Source organism: Paramacrobiotus metropolitanus, unplaced genomic scaffold (assembly GCF_019649055.1).
Source record: "Paramacrobiotus metropolitanus isolate TYO unplaced genomic scaffold, Prichtersi_v1.0 Parri_scaffold0000041, whole genome shotgun sequence".
Taxonomy (NCBI): Eukaryota; Metazoa; Tardigrada; class Eutardigrada; order Parachela; family Macrobiotidae; genus Paramacrobiotus; species Paramacrobiotus metropolitanus.
The window spans coordinates 139,325-156,337 of record NW_026570261.1 but is presented as its reverse complement, the minus strand read 5'-3'; the positions used below and the strand labels follow the sequence as shown (position 1 = coordinate 156,337).

At 41.5% G+C, this 17,013-nt stretch overlaps 3 protein-coding genes across 3 annotated transcripts; 1 reads left to right on the top strand and 2 right to left on the bottom strand.

Moving 5' to 3' along the window:
* Nucleotides 1–1,102: 1,102 nt before the first annotated feature.
* On the bottom strand, nucleotides 1,103–1,889 carry LOC129590644 (sialate O-acetylesterase-like). The gene is made up of 2 exons (XM_055485979.1): nucleotides 1,402–1,889; nucleotides 1,103–1,301 (listed from the first exon to the last, which is right to left on the bottom strand). The coding sequence occupies exons 1-2, from the start codon at nucleotides 1,887–1,889 to the stop codon at nucleotides 1,103–1,105; spliced, it is 687 nt and encodes a 228-aa protein (XP_055341954.1).
* Nucleotides 1,890–5,959: 4,070 nt separating this feature from the next.
* On the top strand, nucleotides 5,960–7,118 carry LOC129590643 (uncharacterized). Its single transcript, XM_055485977.1, has 3 exons — nucleotides 5,960–6,182; nucleotides 6,456–6,797; nucleotides 7,112–7,118. The coding sequence occupies exons 1-3, from the start codon at nucleotides 6,028–6,030 to the stop codon at nucleotides 7,116–7,118; spliced, it is 504 nt and encodes a 167-aa protein (XP_055341952.1). The 5' UTR covers nucleotides 5,960–6,027.
* Nucleotides 7,119–13,323: 6,205 nt separating this feature from the next.
* LOC129590638 (protein phosphatase 1 regulatory subunit 14B-like) lies at nucleotides 13,324–14,898 on the bottom strand. Its single transcript, XM_055485973.1, is given in 2 exon segments — nucleotides 13,324–14,214; nucleotides 14,217–14,898. Coding segments are annotated over 2 exon segments (372 nt in total). The 5' UTR covers nucleotides 14,356–14,898; the 3' UTR covers nucleotides 13,324–13,981.
* Nucleotides 14,899–17,013: the final 2,115 nt, after the last annotated feature.

The window sequence follows — 17,013 nt, the reverse complement described above, 5'->3', positions numbered from 1 at the left end:
CTCGTGTTTGGTGAGGGTGCGAACCGTGGATCTGGACTCGGGAACCCTGGAGGACCCTGGCATTTTCGTCATTTCGTCGCTCATTTCATTCAACTGTCTGTGGTCATCTTCGCGAACCTCCTGGCTGGTGAATCTTCCGAGCTCTGTGGACTGGCGAATGGGACGTGGGAGTTTGGAGCGGGATTTTCTGCTTGTTGCGCACGATGTGATCTGGGGTTATTAATTCAACGCTTTGCGTTTCGACCGCTAACCAGTGACCTAGTTTGTGCAAAAGTTAATTATGAGTTTTGGATTGTGACTCTGGGTCGTTAGATTTACTTTTGGTCCAAACACAGACAAATTTTGTTAATCTGTGCAGGAGAGTTACGAGTTACTCGTAGTTTGGGTAATGGTTGCGCTTCGACGTCGAAGCGCAACGCTTACGCGGACAAGTAAGCTGAAAACCCATCCCAGATTTTGTGACTGCGAATCAGAATGTTTGCTTGGTTACACGCTGTTACGTCACATTTTTTACGCGTTTTCCCGTTACCCGACGCGCAACGCTTACCCAAATGTAATTGACCTCCACCATTTATCATTTTACAAGGGCGATGTTTAGGGTCTTTATTTCGAAGTGGGCTTTTGCGGAACGTTTTCTATAGAAAAAATGACTATGGACAGTCATTACAACTATTTATTGCTCATATCGGTAGTTCTGCGGACTATAGGCACTTTCTTTCAACCCTGTTTTTTAGGTAATTTTTTTGATACAGAAGATTTGTTTCCCATTTTGCTACAAATGATGTCTGCCATTTGATAATAATTTCAGCACGTGCTTCAGCTCGTAAGTAGGCTTCCTGTGAGTCTTAGTCCGTTTTGGGCAACATATTAGCGTTCGTTTTTCAGAACTTTCTGCAACCTAGGTTAGTTGTCGGAAATTATGGATCTTATAGATTGATTGATTGATTGATTGATTGATTGATTGATTGATTGATTGATTGATTGATTGATTGATTGATTGATTGATTGATTGATTGATTGATTGATTGATTGATGATACATGCGAATCATTCATTTCTTCGAAACGAACACGTACTTGATTTCTCTTGGAGACTGCTTTGTCCTATCGAGAACATACCTCAAAGTTTTCAACAACATTCATAAAATTAAAATCCTGGTCGTATTCGATGAAAACATCGTCCTTCACCAAGTATGTCCGCTGAGGGAAAGGGCCTTGGAAAGGAATATGTCGATAGTATAGCACTGATAAAACGCCCGCCAGCAAGCGTTTAGCAATCTCTTCTTTGTAGCGCGGAACATGGCTGCAAAAACATAGCTTATTGTAACCCCACAAGAGGTGCATATGTGCAATCAATCACACGCGTCATAAACAACATCTTCAAGCTCGCGTAATTGTCTTACGATCCAAACGGTGACTCTGGATCAGGCAAATCAATCGCCGATGCCATGAAGACGCGCACCAGCGCTTCGTTCGGCACTTGACCGTATTCTGCCGTCTGTTCCCAGCGCAGCAGGGGCGTGGCTCCCTGCACATCGTCGAAGTTTCTTGTACCGAGCTGAACAATGCCAAACGGGAGAGAGACACCGCGATAGAAATTGTTTCTCCAGCCATTCACCATGGCCTGCAATAAACATCCGTACAAGTCGGGTTGCAGGGCGGCATCTGACTCTCCTTGATACCAGATGACACTGGTTAAACGCAATCGCTTCAACGGTGCAATCATGGCATTCCAGATAGTGGAGTCAGTCTGATTGTCATCCGTTTGGCGGTGGCCAGTTGAATCTGACAAAGGAACGGTGTCTTCACATTGTGCGATACTTTCTGAAGGAATCCAACCGCGTATCGGTGAATTTTTGTCTCGATAAGCACCGATCAGCCCAATGGGCATAGTGAGGCCTGTTTAGTTATCAGAAAAAGCGCGATAAGCACTATGTATGGTCAGATCGGTTGAAGAACTGAATGGAAGTACCGAATCTGTTGCGTATATCTTCATACACTCGCCGGCCAGTCGCCCAACAGAGTGCAGAAAAGTTTCGTAGCGAATCCGGGCTCGGCAGTGTCCAGTTCTGAACGATTTGGAATTTCGGCAAAACGATAGAAGAGGACGATGGCAAAATGCTCATTAAGCGGATGAGAGGAAATTTTGAGGATGCAGCCAGTTCTTCCGAGCCGTTGAACATCTAAATCATCCATGTTTCTTTGATTTATTCGCTTTTTGAATCCCTACTCGAGCACTCGTATGTACAGGCTGAGAAGTGAGACGCTGTGCCCGTTCCGCTAGGCTTGGGTAGTAAAAGTTCTGCCAATATATTTATTTTACTATCGACTTTTGCCACCTTCTGCTCCCTGTCGCGCGCTCACAAATCTTGTGAACTCATCGAAACAAGAAAACCAGTAGGAAAAACTCACTGGCGACACTGGAAATGGAGTGTCTCCCTTCTCGAGACACACTCAAGTCTTTTAAGATAGTGGCTCACGTCTCTGCCTGTAGAACAACGTTAAAACAAATTCAAATGACGAATTACGAGTGACTGAGCTTACTTTCTCAACTGGAAACGCCATGTTGGTCTCACCGCCGCATAAAAACACTTCTCCAAAATAAACGCCGCGTAGAACAGCATGCTCGGTATAGTTCTGCGTCACATCATGATAAACGTCAATATCCAACGGTCCACCCGGTGTTTCTACCCATAGAGCTACTTTCCAAATCCCTTCACCTAATAATCAAACATCCAATGTCACGGCAGTTGTCCGCTTTAATTGCTAAAGCACTATACAAATCCTCTAACATTTTCAAAAATAGTGTGCGGTAGTATGGAATACAGTCCTTAATTCTGCATTAAGGTGAACCTACTATTCACACGAGTCAAGACCATGCCGCCAAAAACACCAATGTCGACTTGCGCTCCTGGTTTTCCATAACCCCACAGCACGGAACCAGGATTAGTGGCCTCCAAGACCATGCCGTCTTGAAAGTAATTAGCGAACCTAAAAGTGTAGCCCGCAGTATGCGGCGTTGAACTTTGCTTGCTCTGGGTTGCTCGGCTAACGTTGAGGAATCCATCATCTATAAATTTTTGTTGCAGTAACCAAATTAGTGTTGTCAGCAATCCATCATACGCATAAGCGAATTGCACTCGCTTAAGCGGGAGGGGCATTGAGAACCCGGTCGGGAACCCAAAAGACAGCGAACTAATCTACTGCGGAAATTGCACTAATGTTTTTTAAAAGCAATTAAGCAGCCTTAGTTTGCGGGCAAAGCAAAGTGGCAAAAAATTACAACAATCGCCTGTTTTCGGGCGAGGCCAACATGAGATCATGATGCGAAAATTGCTAGAAATTCTATTAAGATAGCAGGATTAATTCAAAATTCCTACATCGAAAGCGAACGGGCATGAAGTAATTAATCTCGTATACAGATAAATTCTAAAACCGAATAAATCACGGCACAGTCCGCGGAAAAAGTTAGCTTCCGCGCGAAACGCGAAGCTGACGCACGTGTTTACTTCGGGACTTACTAAAAATCCCATAAAAAACTGTAAAATATTAAGACTTTCTTGTAAGGCCCACCTTGTACACGGCTTGTAGCATGGTTTATCAATAAACGAGTTAATGTACAGAGTACGTACACATTAAAACATTTGTGTATTATAGATTATGAATTCTGAATGCCTCTTTCGCGCAGTGATTGAAAAATAAATGTATAAAAGCACACTAAAGAGCTACTTTCACGCGGAAGGTGACCTAACAGTCGGTTTTACTGCAAAAATCGTTAAAAATTTAACAAAAATAATGATTTATTCGGTTTTACGCAAAAGTAGTCACTATTTTTATGCAACACTCTCGCGTATTTTTTTGAAGTACCTAATTTTGGAAAAATGCCGGGGGGCGCTCTTAAATTTGCCACTATCATACGAAACTGTACTCACCATTATTCTTCAAGAGAATCGCGGCAATCGGAATCGCATGCAGCAAAACTGCAAATCGCCACACAAAAACTGTCGAATCAAAAGGACTGGAAGTTTTCATCGTCCGAGAAAATAAAACGAATGATCTGTTACTAAATGATCATTTCCAATAGACTGAAAACTGAATGTACTCGTATTACACTACAATACTTGTATGTTATTGCCGAGATATGGAAAACCAGAATAGAAGTTCACAAATGCCATAACTGTGGCTGGACGAAGTTATGCGGTTCTTTGCGTGTACAACAAAACGAGGGCCTAATTTTCCGAGTCAGCAGTATGATTAAGCATCGTGCATACGAGCTCATAAGATCATGTTTCGTAATTTGTACACAGGATAGCTGACCACATAGATACAAATTTCAATTGAAAAGGTACGATTTCTCTACAATATCCGCACCCGGCACAGTCCGCAGCAACCATCATAGCAAATTGAAAGGTGACCGACAGATAAGTCGAAACAGAGAAGTGACGCCTTCACTAGAGGCCTTGTGGTCTAGACACCTGTATTCACATTGTGTACATACTGTACATATTCTTTTGTTAGTCTACTTCTGTCGAAAAATACTCGTATAAAGCTGATGCACTGCCGTTCTACAATAGTTTAGACTGAGCAGTCTAAACTATTGTAGAACGACAATGGCTGACGCCTGCGAGTCGTCATATATTTCAGCATAATGAATTTGGATAAAGCGTATCAACCACGGAGGGAACAGACAATACCGATACGCTGTGCTTTTTTTGTATTGTTTGTTCCCTTTTATGCGGCTACTGGATCATGTAAGAATGCCAAAGTCAGAGGAGGAAGGGAATTTTTGAGGAGGGAAATTTTATTGGGTCAAAATTTTTTGCTTTTCACTTCATCCTCGCCAGTTTGCTTTTTCGCATTTATTTGATGTTGCTGACTGCTACTGAACTTAACGAACGCTGTTGGTAGTTTCGATTTTTCGTTATCAATTTTAGGTTGATATTTTGCTTTCCGTAATTTCGATTCTGGTTTTCTTGTAACTTGTTTGTTTTCTTTTCGAATGGGCTGGTCTTTTTCGTGTGAAGCGCCTGTATATGTTTCGAAGCGCTACCGGAAGTTTGGTGATTAAAAATTTCATTCGCTAAAAATCTAAGTGTTGCATGTTATGCACAAAGAGGTAAGCGGCGCTTTGCATTATGACATACTGGCACGGATCCCAAATTATCCAGCCATAAGAACAAATTAAACAATTTTATCAAATTATATGGAACTCCCCTTCCTCTTTTTGACTCACAAAATTTCCAGCCTGCACCAGTCGATGTAGCCGTCCTTGCGATCCCGCTCGTCCTGCTCTTCGCTGGTCGCCGCCACCCATTCGCCCGGGAGGCACTCCGACTCCAGGGAGCAGAACCGCGCCAGAAACATATTAACACGCATGCTTTTGTTCTTTGCAGTGTGTAGCGCCAATACACCAATAACACTATCCTACTCTCAGAACGGTGTGACACGGTTTTCGGTGCCGCTACATGCACTTACGCTAAAATGCGTTCCATCCCGCTTATGACCTTTCTTATCCCGTTCGTCCACACGGTCACCGCCCAGTGGTGGCAGCCGACCACCGCGAAACCGCGGACGGTATATTATTACATGTTATAACTTATAAATTTGTTCATTTGATGATATTTTTTGAGCGAAGCTCGCCTTGTACATATTGAGAAATAAAGTACTATTACTTATAAATACACACCGACATTTCCGGTACACTCGCCCAGTAATATTATGGAGATTGTCTCCAAGGGAACAGGAAATTATTCATCATTGTTCGCACGATCGCTGCGTTGGGTTGTATGGAATTTGGATCGAACGCACGTATTTCAAATTTTCAATACACATACTATGCGTATGTCGGTGATGACCGGTCTTGGCACGTGGGCCATTGTAATTATTATTGTTTTCGATGATCATGCAGACTATGCCGCGTACTATCCGTACTTCGATTTTACTTTGACTCTAAGTTTTTATTTTTCCAATTTATTTACTTGTTTTATTATTTTTGCTTTAAAAGCTGATTACCAACACAGATATTATCTATGTTATGCCGTTGTTTTAGAAGAAAACTAACCAAGTTCTTTTTCTTTCCCAGATATATGTACATCCTAATGGACTGTTACTTGCTGCGCGGCGTCACTTCCGGGTGGAGATTACGAACTACCGCGGGAAAATCTTCAGCGATGCAGTTGAATCGGTTCGTATTCGCAGCAGAATAATCAAATAATTCAGCGGAATTTTGATCCATTAGGTACTTTAGGAGCTTTTAATGTCATAATCGTTGGTATTGTATAACGTTTGCTACAGCACTTTCAAAAGAAAAGTAGTTGCTCCACAGACTACAGTGTAAAAAGCCTACATCTCGCAGGGCAATGCATGCTGCGGCACCGCAACCATAAATTAAATGAAAAATTAAAAAAACAACGCTATTTAGAACACTAATTATCTAAAATTCTATTCTTTCATTCAGAAAATATGCTTTGGAATTCGGACAAATGTTTCCGCCGGCAGCAGAGCAGGCGGTCGGTGCCGGTTATGTAGCAGCACGTGAACATCCGCGTCTGCTCCAGCTCATCCGGCTGCGGCACTCCTCCGTCACACACTCCGGCCAACGGCCCACGATGCAACCGCGCGCGGTGGTAATCTTCGGCGGTGCGCGCCTCCGGAAGAGCCAGATTACCGCATTTCCGGCGGAAACCCAGTTTGCACCTGCGCCGGCCGTGATGCCGGCAGCATGCATGATCCGCCCGGCCCCCCGCTTCGTTTGTCGCGGGCTGCCATTGGCCCTCTTAACGGAGGAGGATTCCAGAGCGTACAGTGGCGCCACATCGCGCCATATGTATACTTGTACTGCGTCCGTAATTTCGGACTGGACTTTCACCGCTCATTTCCGGTGACCATGCGCTAGAATGAGAAACCGGATAAAAACACTGGCACTGTAATGGCAAAAAATCATGCTTGCTAAAGGTCAAATATATAAAGCCGACAATTCCGGTATTGCTAGCCCGTCAAGTATACGAAGGCTTCTTCTATGTTTATATGTAATAAGCAGATATTTACATTCATCTGCTCTAGAAGATATTTGCATTCATTCTAGAAGATATTTACATTCATTTGCTTGTGCAGACACTGAACTTTAATTTTACGGAACTCGGACTTCTTATTTCTAATATCCACATTCCACTGGCGGTAATTATAATTATTATTCTTGCCACGTGCGGCATTGCATGTTGCTCTTGTCGAGAGCCACTTCTTCTCGATCAGGATTATATTATGTAAACCGCGACAGAAAATCCGAACTTAAACTTCGGCAAAAGTCTGCCGGTAATACAAGCGTACTTTAATAAAATATTATGTCTGTAATACCGGTATGTGCATCATCTAGCTGGCAAACGAGATGGTGGGGTCAAGTTTTGTGTCTATAATTATAATTAACGGCTTCCTGGTTTATGTGTTTCGGGTAATGGGTAGTAAGTGGATTTTTATTAGTACAGTCCGGTCAAATCAGAGAAATTAATTTTTGAAAAACGCACACGAGTTACGTGCCCTCTTCGGGGCCGAACCGTCATTCACTAACCCCGCTGTTAGCAAGCCAGTCTGGAGAAACATCCGACAGCCTATAACTAGCAAATGGGTAGACATCAACACGGTAAAGTTAAGCGGTGAGCTGCAGGATGTGAAAAATATATATACCGGTAATTAAAAATTGTAGCTAACAGTAAGCTCAGTACAAACTGCCATTCTTCCTGCGGCCGACCTAGGCGGCCACGTTAATGCCATAATATAGAAACCCTGACTGTATACACAGAAAGTACTGTGCAACAGTGTGCATCAATTAATCGTAAGTTACGAGTACTTTACAACCGATCATCCATTTCGATATGAGCGGACGCTCCAGGAATTCATTCAGTGTTTTTACAACCACTTACAAAAATATATTATTAGTTACCACTTTTCATCCATAAAAAATTGATTGCTTTATTTATAATTATTACACTGTATCAATATTATCATCTCGTAGACCCGGACAAATGGTTAATATTCAATGTATCCGGTTGAAGCGACGATGATTGCCGGGTAGCGGCAAAGCCGGGAATGTTCCACTTTCTCGGCGTGTCGTGCTGCTGTTGCCGGACCGCGTCGTAATCCATATTCAGATGGGGTTTATGGATCAAAAAGCGGCGCTACTGATTTGATAATCCCGCTGTGAATACGCGCCATCGATTAAATATTACGATTAAATATTAAATATTATTATTAAATATTAAATATTACTAGGTTAACAAGCCATTTATTGACAGAACCCCGATGTTGTATATACATGTGTGTACATCAATACTTTTGTCTTCTTTGCAGACAATTCGATATATTTATGGAATTTGCTCGATGCACCTAAATAAAATGGGGGCAATCTATTTGGATTTATCTTATTTTGTGTTAGCTCTAAATCTACTTTACATATAATAAAATTTGCAATTAAAATATACTTAGGCTTTTTAAAATTTCTGTACATAAAAGTAAATATTTTATATTTACTCATATTTATTAAAGGCATAAATGTTGTACATTTTATTAACACAGTTCCATAGTTACTATGTATATTTACTTTAGATTTAATTTTTATATGATATAACTTGCCTACAAATAAAGTTAAAATTTCTGTATATAAACATACATATTTTGTCGCAAACCGGCATCTGCAAGCTACGCATTTAATACCGATTCCGTTTTATAAAGTAACGTCAAATGAAACTTTTCACTTTTAAATAAATTTCACAAAAAATCGATGGCAAAACGATTTCCCGGCAAACATTTGCAGGATTTTATATAATTAAAAAAGCAGTTTGACTCATTTTAGCAGTACAATTATTTCTCGTGATGCGCTGAACTTTACAGGTGATACTTCAGGATAAATTTTCCCGTTAATTTCCGGTGTATTAATACGCCGCCGTTGCGTCTGAGCGGCATCAACCATCTAACTGGAATACAGGCGTTACCCGCACAAGCGGATATACGTAGCAGCATATACCAATATAGCCATGCGCGGCATTTATTCCGGTCGCCATGACGCTTCCGGCATTTTGTTTCCCAGTGCACTACACCACCGCCTGTTCTTATCCTATCCTCTTATACATTATGGAGATCACTATGGGAGTAAAGCTGCCAAGAAAATCGGGCATATCTGAGAAATTTATAAGTATGTCCTCTTTACAAACCGCTGCATTATTCAAACACCACCCTCAAGTGCCTCTCAACAGGGACGCGCTGACGTTGGAAGAAAATCCAGAAAAAGCTAACACGTGGGATATATACTATCAATAACGGATTATTTTCCGTATTTATTTTAAATTTTTCTACATATCCGGTGAACAAAATAAATTCCGGGAAAAATGCTGCGAGGTGTTTCCGGTTCAAATGGCGGATAATGGAGAGAATCAAATTAGCCCATCGATGGTTAATTTCGATGACCGGAATATCTATAAAAAAATACCCGCCGGCGCCGCCGTGTAATGCCGGGTGGCTGTATACAGATGCTAATGACACCTGATCCGCTTACATAGCGGTCTCTACAGGGAAATACGTGGGATTAAGGGAACGGCGCAGAGTAATACGGGATATATATGTAGTCAGAGAGTAATTTGTGTCAGCGAACGGCGATGTTGAGACCCGTTTGTGACGGTGGTCTTGTTGGCTATAGGAGAATAACGATGATTAAAAGGTTTTGAGAGAACATTAGAGAAAATCGTATTTCTTTTGGGGAATTAATTTTTGCCACCAGTGCAATGGCATGCATTGCGCAGTTGGAGGAATACAGCGCGTAAATTAAAAATTAATTTCTGATTCAAATAAGCTCCTTTTTAACGTCACCGGAAAATGTAGGCCAGGTTGCCGGGAAAGTATATGCCAATCAAAAATTATTGAATAATGTTCGCTCAAGCAAATATCGAACGAACTACATTTAAACAGACTTAAACGGGCATCACTGAACAATTTTAATAAATCTTTTGAATTTTCGTTTCGCACGTGAAGTCTATTTAAAAGAGAGAAGAAGGTTGGAAATTAACTGGGAATTTGTCCTTTCAAGGAAATCAAAGTTATACGTTACAGAGCAAGTGCATAATATATGCAATGTGAACTAATACAATGTCCACCAATTTCATGCTGACGAATTGCACAGGAAAAAAATATTATAGAAAAACGTTTCCATAAAAATAAAACGAAATAAAACATCTTCTGGTAGAAAAATATTTACGAAAATCGTTTCTACGAAATAACATTTAAGAATTATGACGAAAACTGTTATAGGATAACAATTCACGGATATGTATTAACTCTGCAAAAACAGCCGCAAACAAATCCGGCTTATAATTTATAAAATCGTCGCGGATTGCACCGGGGAAATTTATTCGTCGAAACCATCGCCATCAACAACAGCCGCATCTGCGCGTATATATCCACATGCCCAGCCGGAAGTGGAGATTTTCGTAGCCGCGGTAATAGAGGAAGCGCTAATTGTCCCCAGAGCCATAAAGATCCGAGCCATAAAACCACGGCAAAGGTTGCCCATTACTGCGTGTACAGATATATACCCGCCATAAAACCAGGCCCCGGCTCATCTTCAGCTGTCAGTGGACGAACAAATCACGACGGCCTTAAGTATACCCGCGGCCCGGCGATGATGTTGTTGCGTGCCGGCTTCGACAGTGCCCAACTGACGGTGACTGGTCAGTCAATCGAGCCGCTGCGTCCTTCGTGCGCGGCTGTTTAAGGCGGTATTGTGCGTACTGCGCTGCATACTGAACAACGCAATTGGGAAAATTTTTAGGGGCTTTTCACGGTGCGCCGCCACTCATGCGCGAAGCATTGCGTTTAAAAAACGTAAAATGCATACATACGTAGTTAAGTTTAACGGTGCGAATAAACAGGTGAAAAAATTTATTATCTTTTAACGAGTAACATTTCTGAGAAATGTATCAAATTAACATTAACGTTTGTTGCGGTGTAAAGCAATAAAATTTCGGTTTATAATTATGTGCAGTATAGTTTACGCAGAATTCGTTTACATTTACTGGAAAAGTTTCAAATTTTTTCAAGCAAATGCTACTAAATTTTAGTCGAATATTTATCTCAACATGTCGTATATTTTTTGCAAATTCTGTAATTCTGTAATTTCTGTTCATTTAATTTACACGTACTTCCATTAATTCAAATTCGTACTTTTTTTTGTTTGTTTTACACAAATTAGAGAATTTTATTGGCGCGCTATAGGATTTTACTTGTATTTGTTTTGCACAAATTACGGATCTTTTCTTAAATCTTTAACATTTTTTTGTTGATGTGTTCTTGAAATCTGCCAGGCTGACCTTACAAGAAAACTGGTGCGGAGACAAATCGGAGAAATGTAAAAATAGCGCTCAATGTCATTTTGTTGTCGAGTACATTGGCTTTTACGTTAATATTGGTTTTCGGATCAGGAACAACACATGATACGTAGAAATTAGCCGGTCAATTGATGGGCTAATGATGCACATGTGGCAGTGTTTAACGGAGCCTATTGCACACCGTAAAACGGCCTAATGTGCCATTAAAACATTGTTTAAGACCTGAAATAATCTTGTGCTCGCCACTCATCAAGCCACCGCGTGACACGCCGTAAATCCATATATCTGCAGAAATCGAACAGCGAACGCCAATCAACGGATCTCCGCTGTAGAAAAACGAATACGTGAAATATTTTAATTTTTTTTAAATTTAATTTCTTAGCATTCCTATGTACTGTATTTCTGTAGAAACAAAACTACAAAATGAATTGTATTTATATTTACTGTGCAAAGTTGTACTGCATAAAATTTGTTTATCAATTTATTTTTATTTTTATGTTTATTTTTATTTTTATGTTTATCAATTTTTTGGAGAATTATTCTAAAATTAACAAAAACTATTCTGTTTTTACAAATTACAAAATTCTGATTTTTATTTTTTACTGTGCAAAGTTGTACTGAATAAAATTTGCTTATCCAGTTATTTCTAAACTTAATTTTTAGCGAATTATGCTAGAATTTATTTAAAATTTTAATTCTCAGCAGTAAAATTTTGCCGGCATTTTTTTTAAATAGGATCAGAATTTTATATGCTGCATAGTTAAGTTATACACGAACAGACATAATATTTCGGATTCGATAATAAAGATAAATCTGGGGACAGTAGAGAGTAAGTACTACGTAACATCGTTTTATTGATTTGGAAACGATATGGAGCATTAATTTACGCGAAGCATCACTCGCATACAAAATAATACAAAATGCTTATTCGCCGCATACAATTGCGATACACTCTGTGTTTGCGCAGACAGCGGCGCGATAAGGCCACGCAGCGCTGCAAATGTATGCGGCTATATACTCCGTAAAGAGTTGGCTTGATTGACATTAGAGCGGAAGTGCGCTTGAGTAATCACTGGCAACACTGTTGGAATACAGTTGCAGCTGCTTATACACATAGCAGCGTGTACAGCGATATCTTCGGCACTGCAGCCATCTAATCAAATTAGTCCGCAGACCATCAATGACATTAAATACGCACCACTTCTTTAACAGTTTATCACGTTAAACACAGCCTGCCTTTTTTCTATGTACCCATGTTTCCGTTGGGTGCATTTTTTGTATGGTAATTAAGAAAGCGTTCTCCTCCCGCTGACACATGTATCGTGATGTGTGTGGTCTTTTGATGGATTCGCGCATTTTGAGCATAATTTTTCCTAAAGGCGCAAGCCGTAGAAGATGCTGTTGCTGCGATGTACAGGCGCATTTTATTATTCAATTAATTCCATATCAATCTTGCCGGCAGACAAGATATATGACGCCAATATAGACGATAAATTACCGCATCCGTCAAGGTCACGACAGCGCTTGTTTGATGGCCCGCGCATTATTCATCTTTCCCCGCGATAATGCGTTATGTAGACCGGCAATTAATTTATCAAAATACTTCAAAATGATCTCTCGCCGAATTTGTTATTGATTTCATAGACATATTCGTGCTCGTTTTACTATTGTAAATAATTGTATGTAATAAAAATTTTTATGTAAAATATTCTTGCAAAATCAAAATAATATTTGTTTTTTTTTAAATATTTTTAAAGCGTAAGTTTAAATTGTGTGTATTTACGTATCAGCGTATCAAAATAATGTAAATCAAATATTGGGCGTTGCCTCGAATAAAGAATCAAGCAATCGACCGGTTTGTTTAATCCATATCCGTCATATTTATCCACACACATAATTCATAGAAAACACGCTCAGTGCAGCTGAGCAGCTCTCTTTTGACAATTGCCATCTGTGATCCGTTTGTTTTTATTCAGGAGAGAAACATACATTCACCACCCAGCGCCACTATCACTGCAAGCATAAACGTTGATTAATATTATATAAACATGAGCCGGCGCACCGCGAATCGGTCAAATGGCGTGCATGAGCAAGCACTCGATTTAACCGGCATGGATTCTTTAAGAAACGCGTAATATACAGAACAACTCCCGGACATCTGTCAATTAAATACCACCGCCACAAGAACACTCCGCCCGCCGAACGCTGAGGCAAAACCGGAAACGCAAAGCTTTTCTTTATAGAAAAAACATACGAACAATACAGCTGAATAGGAAAGCAAACGAAAACACAGTAAGGAAAATCTGCAACTCCTCCCCACACGAATAAAATGTCTTTGGCGTGCCATTGTGAGAGACATCAAAATAATTCCGCTTTATACAGCAGCAGCATGTGTGTACGGTGTAGGAGAAAAATCAAGTAGCTGCACAAATAACCACAATATTAAAACTCCCGATGAATCCCCCAAAGAATTGCCCATCAGAGCCGTGATTATACAATTTTCGGGGCGGCAGCCGAACGCGCGCGCATTACAAAAACAATCACAAATTCCGCTGCGTGCCATGCTGGAACATGTTGTAACGCGGTATAAATGAAATTCCATACAGTGCTCTCTCTACAAGGACTTGGCCTTGACGAGGACATCCTCAATAAACCGCCCGACAATAAGCGCCGACTGGGGACAATCGGCCAGTTTGATTTTGAGAAATTTCCGGCGTTCCTCATCACGCTCAAGGTCAAGCAGATCATCCAGATCAATGTCACACTCTAATGGGGTCACGGTGGACGCTTTGGGATACAGCAGGGACAGCTGGTCAATTAGCCATAACTCCACATTTAACCGCTTTTAATCAGCGCCATCTGATGCTGACCATATTTGGCGGTGAGGTATTTCTTCCGGTCATTCTCCACGGTGACGTTCTTCTCGGGATTGATGGAGAAACCGACGCGGACGGCCGCTGGCTCCGTTAGGACCTTCTTCCGATCCATTGGAGAAAAATTTAGCAGGGATTCCCACACAACGCTTTAGCAACAAGTAGCGATGAGAAAGTACACACCACGCACAATCAATCCGTTGTTTGACCGATTAGCAGTGCGGAAATGGCAAGTGTCTTTTTAAAAGAACAGTGAGTGCGCGGGTAGCCACTCCAAACACGAGCCAAGTCCTTACCGTTTCCACTGTTAATGCAGAATATAATCAGTAAAGACAAAGAAACGTGCTGGTTTTCCCATACACAGTTAAAAGAGCGAGGGAGAGAGAGAGTGGCGGTTATTAAACATGAGAAAGAAAAGCAATCTGCATTATTACGCGCCGGAGAGTAACAGTCATATCCATCCACCGTCAACAACGAGGTCGTAATGTAGCCGCTGTATAATGCTGAGCAAAGGCCGAATGCTGTGTAGAACGAGATCGACGGCTGTATTCCGCCGGCTTCGAGTGGTTGCACTTGGCACACTTGTACGCGCACCAACGTACGTACAGCTCGCTGTAGAACGCCTGTAGCTCGCTTCTGTAGAACGAGAAGCTGGTATTGAACGGCTCTACCCGTTGTACTGGTACGCTCATCTACGTACGTACGTACAGCTCGCTGTGGCTGCTGTAGAACAAGCTGCTGTAGAACAAGACACTGCGTTCTGCGGCTATATTCCACTGACTTCGAGCGGCTCTACTCGGCGCACTTGTACGCGCACCGACGTACGTACAGCTCGCTGTGACCAAGACCCTTCACTTGATTGCACAGCGGGAATGCTACTTTAAACCCCGCTGTGCGCAGTCGGATGTTGTCATTGAACTTCACCGTTGTGTTAGCCGGCTTGAAGAATGCGCGTATTAACGGGTGTTTGTTGTTCGCGCCAGCAGTCTTAATATGCCGTAGTACCGGATACCGGGTTGATTCGTATGCGTTCGCGGTACTTTTAGCTGTTAGTAAAGACGCATATTACACGACTCCGCGCATCAGCATGCATAATCCAGTTTGTGTTGGTTTTACGATGGAAACTGTTACGGCGCACTGCACACATCTGCGCCAATTGGTGGTGGTGGCTTTTTTCTCTCTTCCGCGGACGTGTGCAGCTGATCCGGTGGAAATGTGATGCGATACACTTTTTGTAAAAAAGTGAAAACATATGGTGTGTTGCTGCCTACCGAAACAAGAACTGATGATATATCATTTCGTGTAAAAAATTGTTACATAATATTTTGACGGTACCGTTAAAATTATCTCACTAAACACCATGACCTTTCTATATATAAAATTATTATCAATTAAAGTAAAATTACTGCGTTAAATAATGATATATTTGCGTGTTTGTGATAGAACAACTGTGAAAAATTATGGAACGCCGTGTGCGGATTAATATTCAGGATGTTTCGCGATCATCTGACAGTTTGTTATCGGGTTAAGGTTTTGATTACACAGTCCCGGTTGCACAATGCCGCGTCTGCTTGTATGCCAGCAAATGTAAACATCCGCTAACACTGCACCGCTGGCGTGGTAACCCAACTATAAACCATGTTTAATTAATAACACGCCGCTCTATATATGAAAACGCTCCGCTGCTGACCTTGTTAACAGCGGAAACCGGCACTTAACCGCAGTTATAGACCCGTGGGAAAACACCCCTCCGCGCTGCGCAACACGGCAAAGTAGCCGCCTAATGAAGGGGTTGGCGGCTGCGGGCGGCTGCGCGTAATAATACCATACTATAAGTTACTTTACCGGCAAATAATTTTTATTAATATGATCGTTAGAAAATACTAATACCAGACGTAATTTCTAACCGGCGTTTTATTTTCAGTTGACCTTTATTTTTGACGCATCCAGCACCGCAAAACCGACGTCGCAGCGCTAATTTTAATTCTAGCTTGCGTACGTCAGAGTATTTCACTCTCCAACGGCAGCGCGGCAATTACCAGTTTCGTCAGTAATTATTCCGCTGTATATTCGGCTGCCATTGCCGCACGAACACAACCGTGGTTAATTCGCACGCTTGATCACGTCCGTCAGCAACAACAACAGCAGCGTTATACGATCCTGTATGCACACTACCCTGCCTACACTTTCCGGTCATTGATAGCTGCAGAATTTCGGGAATTTCTATTATATTGTCTGCACCGATATGGTCATTGTGAGCGGCCGTGCATTAAATTTTTTGAATTGAAAAAAAATTTGCCGGTTCGTATTTTCGGTGCTCTGATTTTGCGTGTAATGTCGTATGACAATGTCATATAAAGAAAAATAATATGCAGACAACATAGTACAATTAAAAGCGCATTTTTTAATTAAAAAATTGCCGGTTCGTATTTTGAACGCCCTGAATTTGCGTGTAATGTTGTATGACAATTTCGAGTAAAGAAATATAATATGCAGATAATATGGCATAATTAAAAGCGCCTCCAGCTGATGCGACGACAGGAAAGCGTGAGTGACAAGCGCCAACAGCGGCCGAGCGCTGTTTTAAAATCACCACTCCGATGCTGATTAATGATTACGCGCCCCGCATTTTTCTCCTGAGCGCCCTTGTTAGCCGCAGCTCAAGATCGTGTCGGAGAGATTGGCCGGCATTTTTTGCATATCATTGTTCTTACAAGGAGCGCATCTTACAAGTGTCGCGACAACGCAGCTTGATTTAATTTGGCCCCTAACG

Excerpts from the sequence above, each read along its gene's own strand:
- LOC129590643 (XM_055485977.1), top strand. The coding sequence starts at position 6,028 with ATGTTATGCCGTTGTTTTAGAAGAAAACTAACCAAGTTCTTTTTCTTT. Across the intron at positions 6,183-6,455 it reads TCAGCGATGCAGTTGAATCG|AAAATATGCTTTGGAATTCG; the intron begins GTTCGTATTCGC and ends TCTTTCATTCAG.
- LOC129590644 (XM_055485979.1), bottom strand. The coding sequence starts at position 1,889 with ATGCCCATTGGGCTGATCGGTGCTTATCGAGACAAAAATTCACCGATA. Across the intron at positions 1,302-1,401 it reads CCAGAGTCACCGTTTGGATC|CCATGTTCCGCGCTACAAAG; the intron begins GTAAGACAATTA and ends ATGTTTTTGCAG.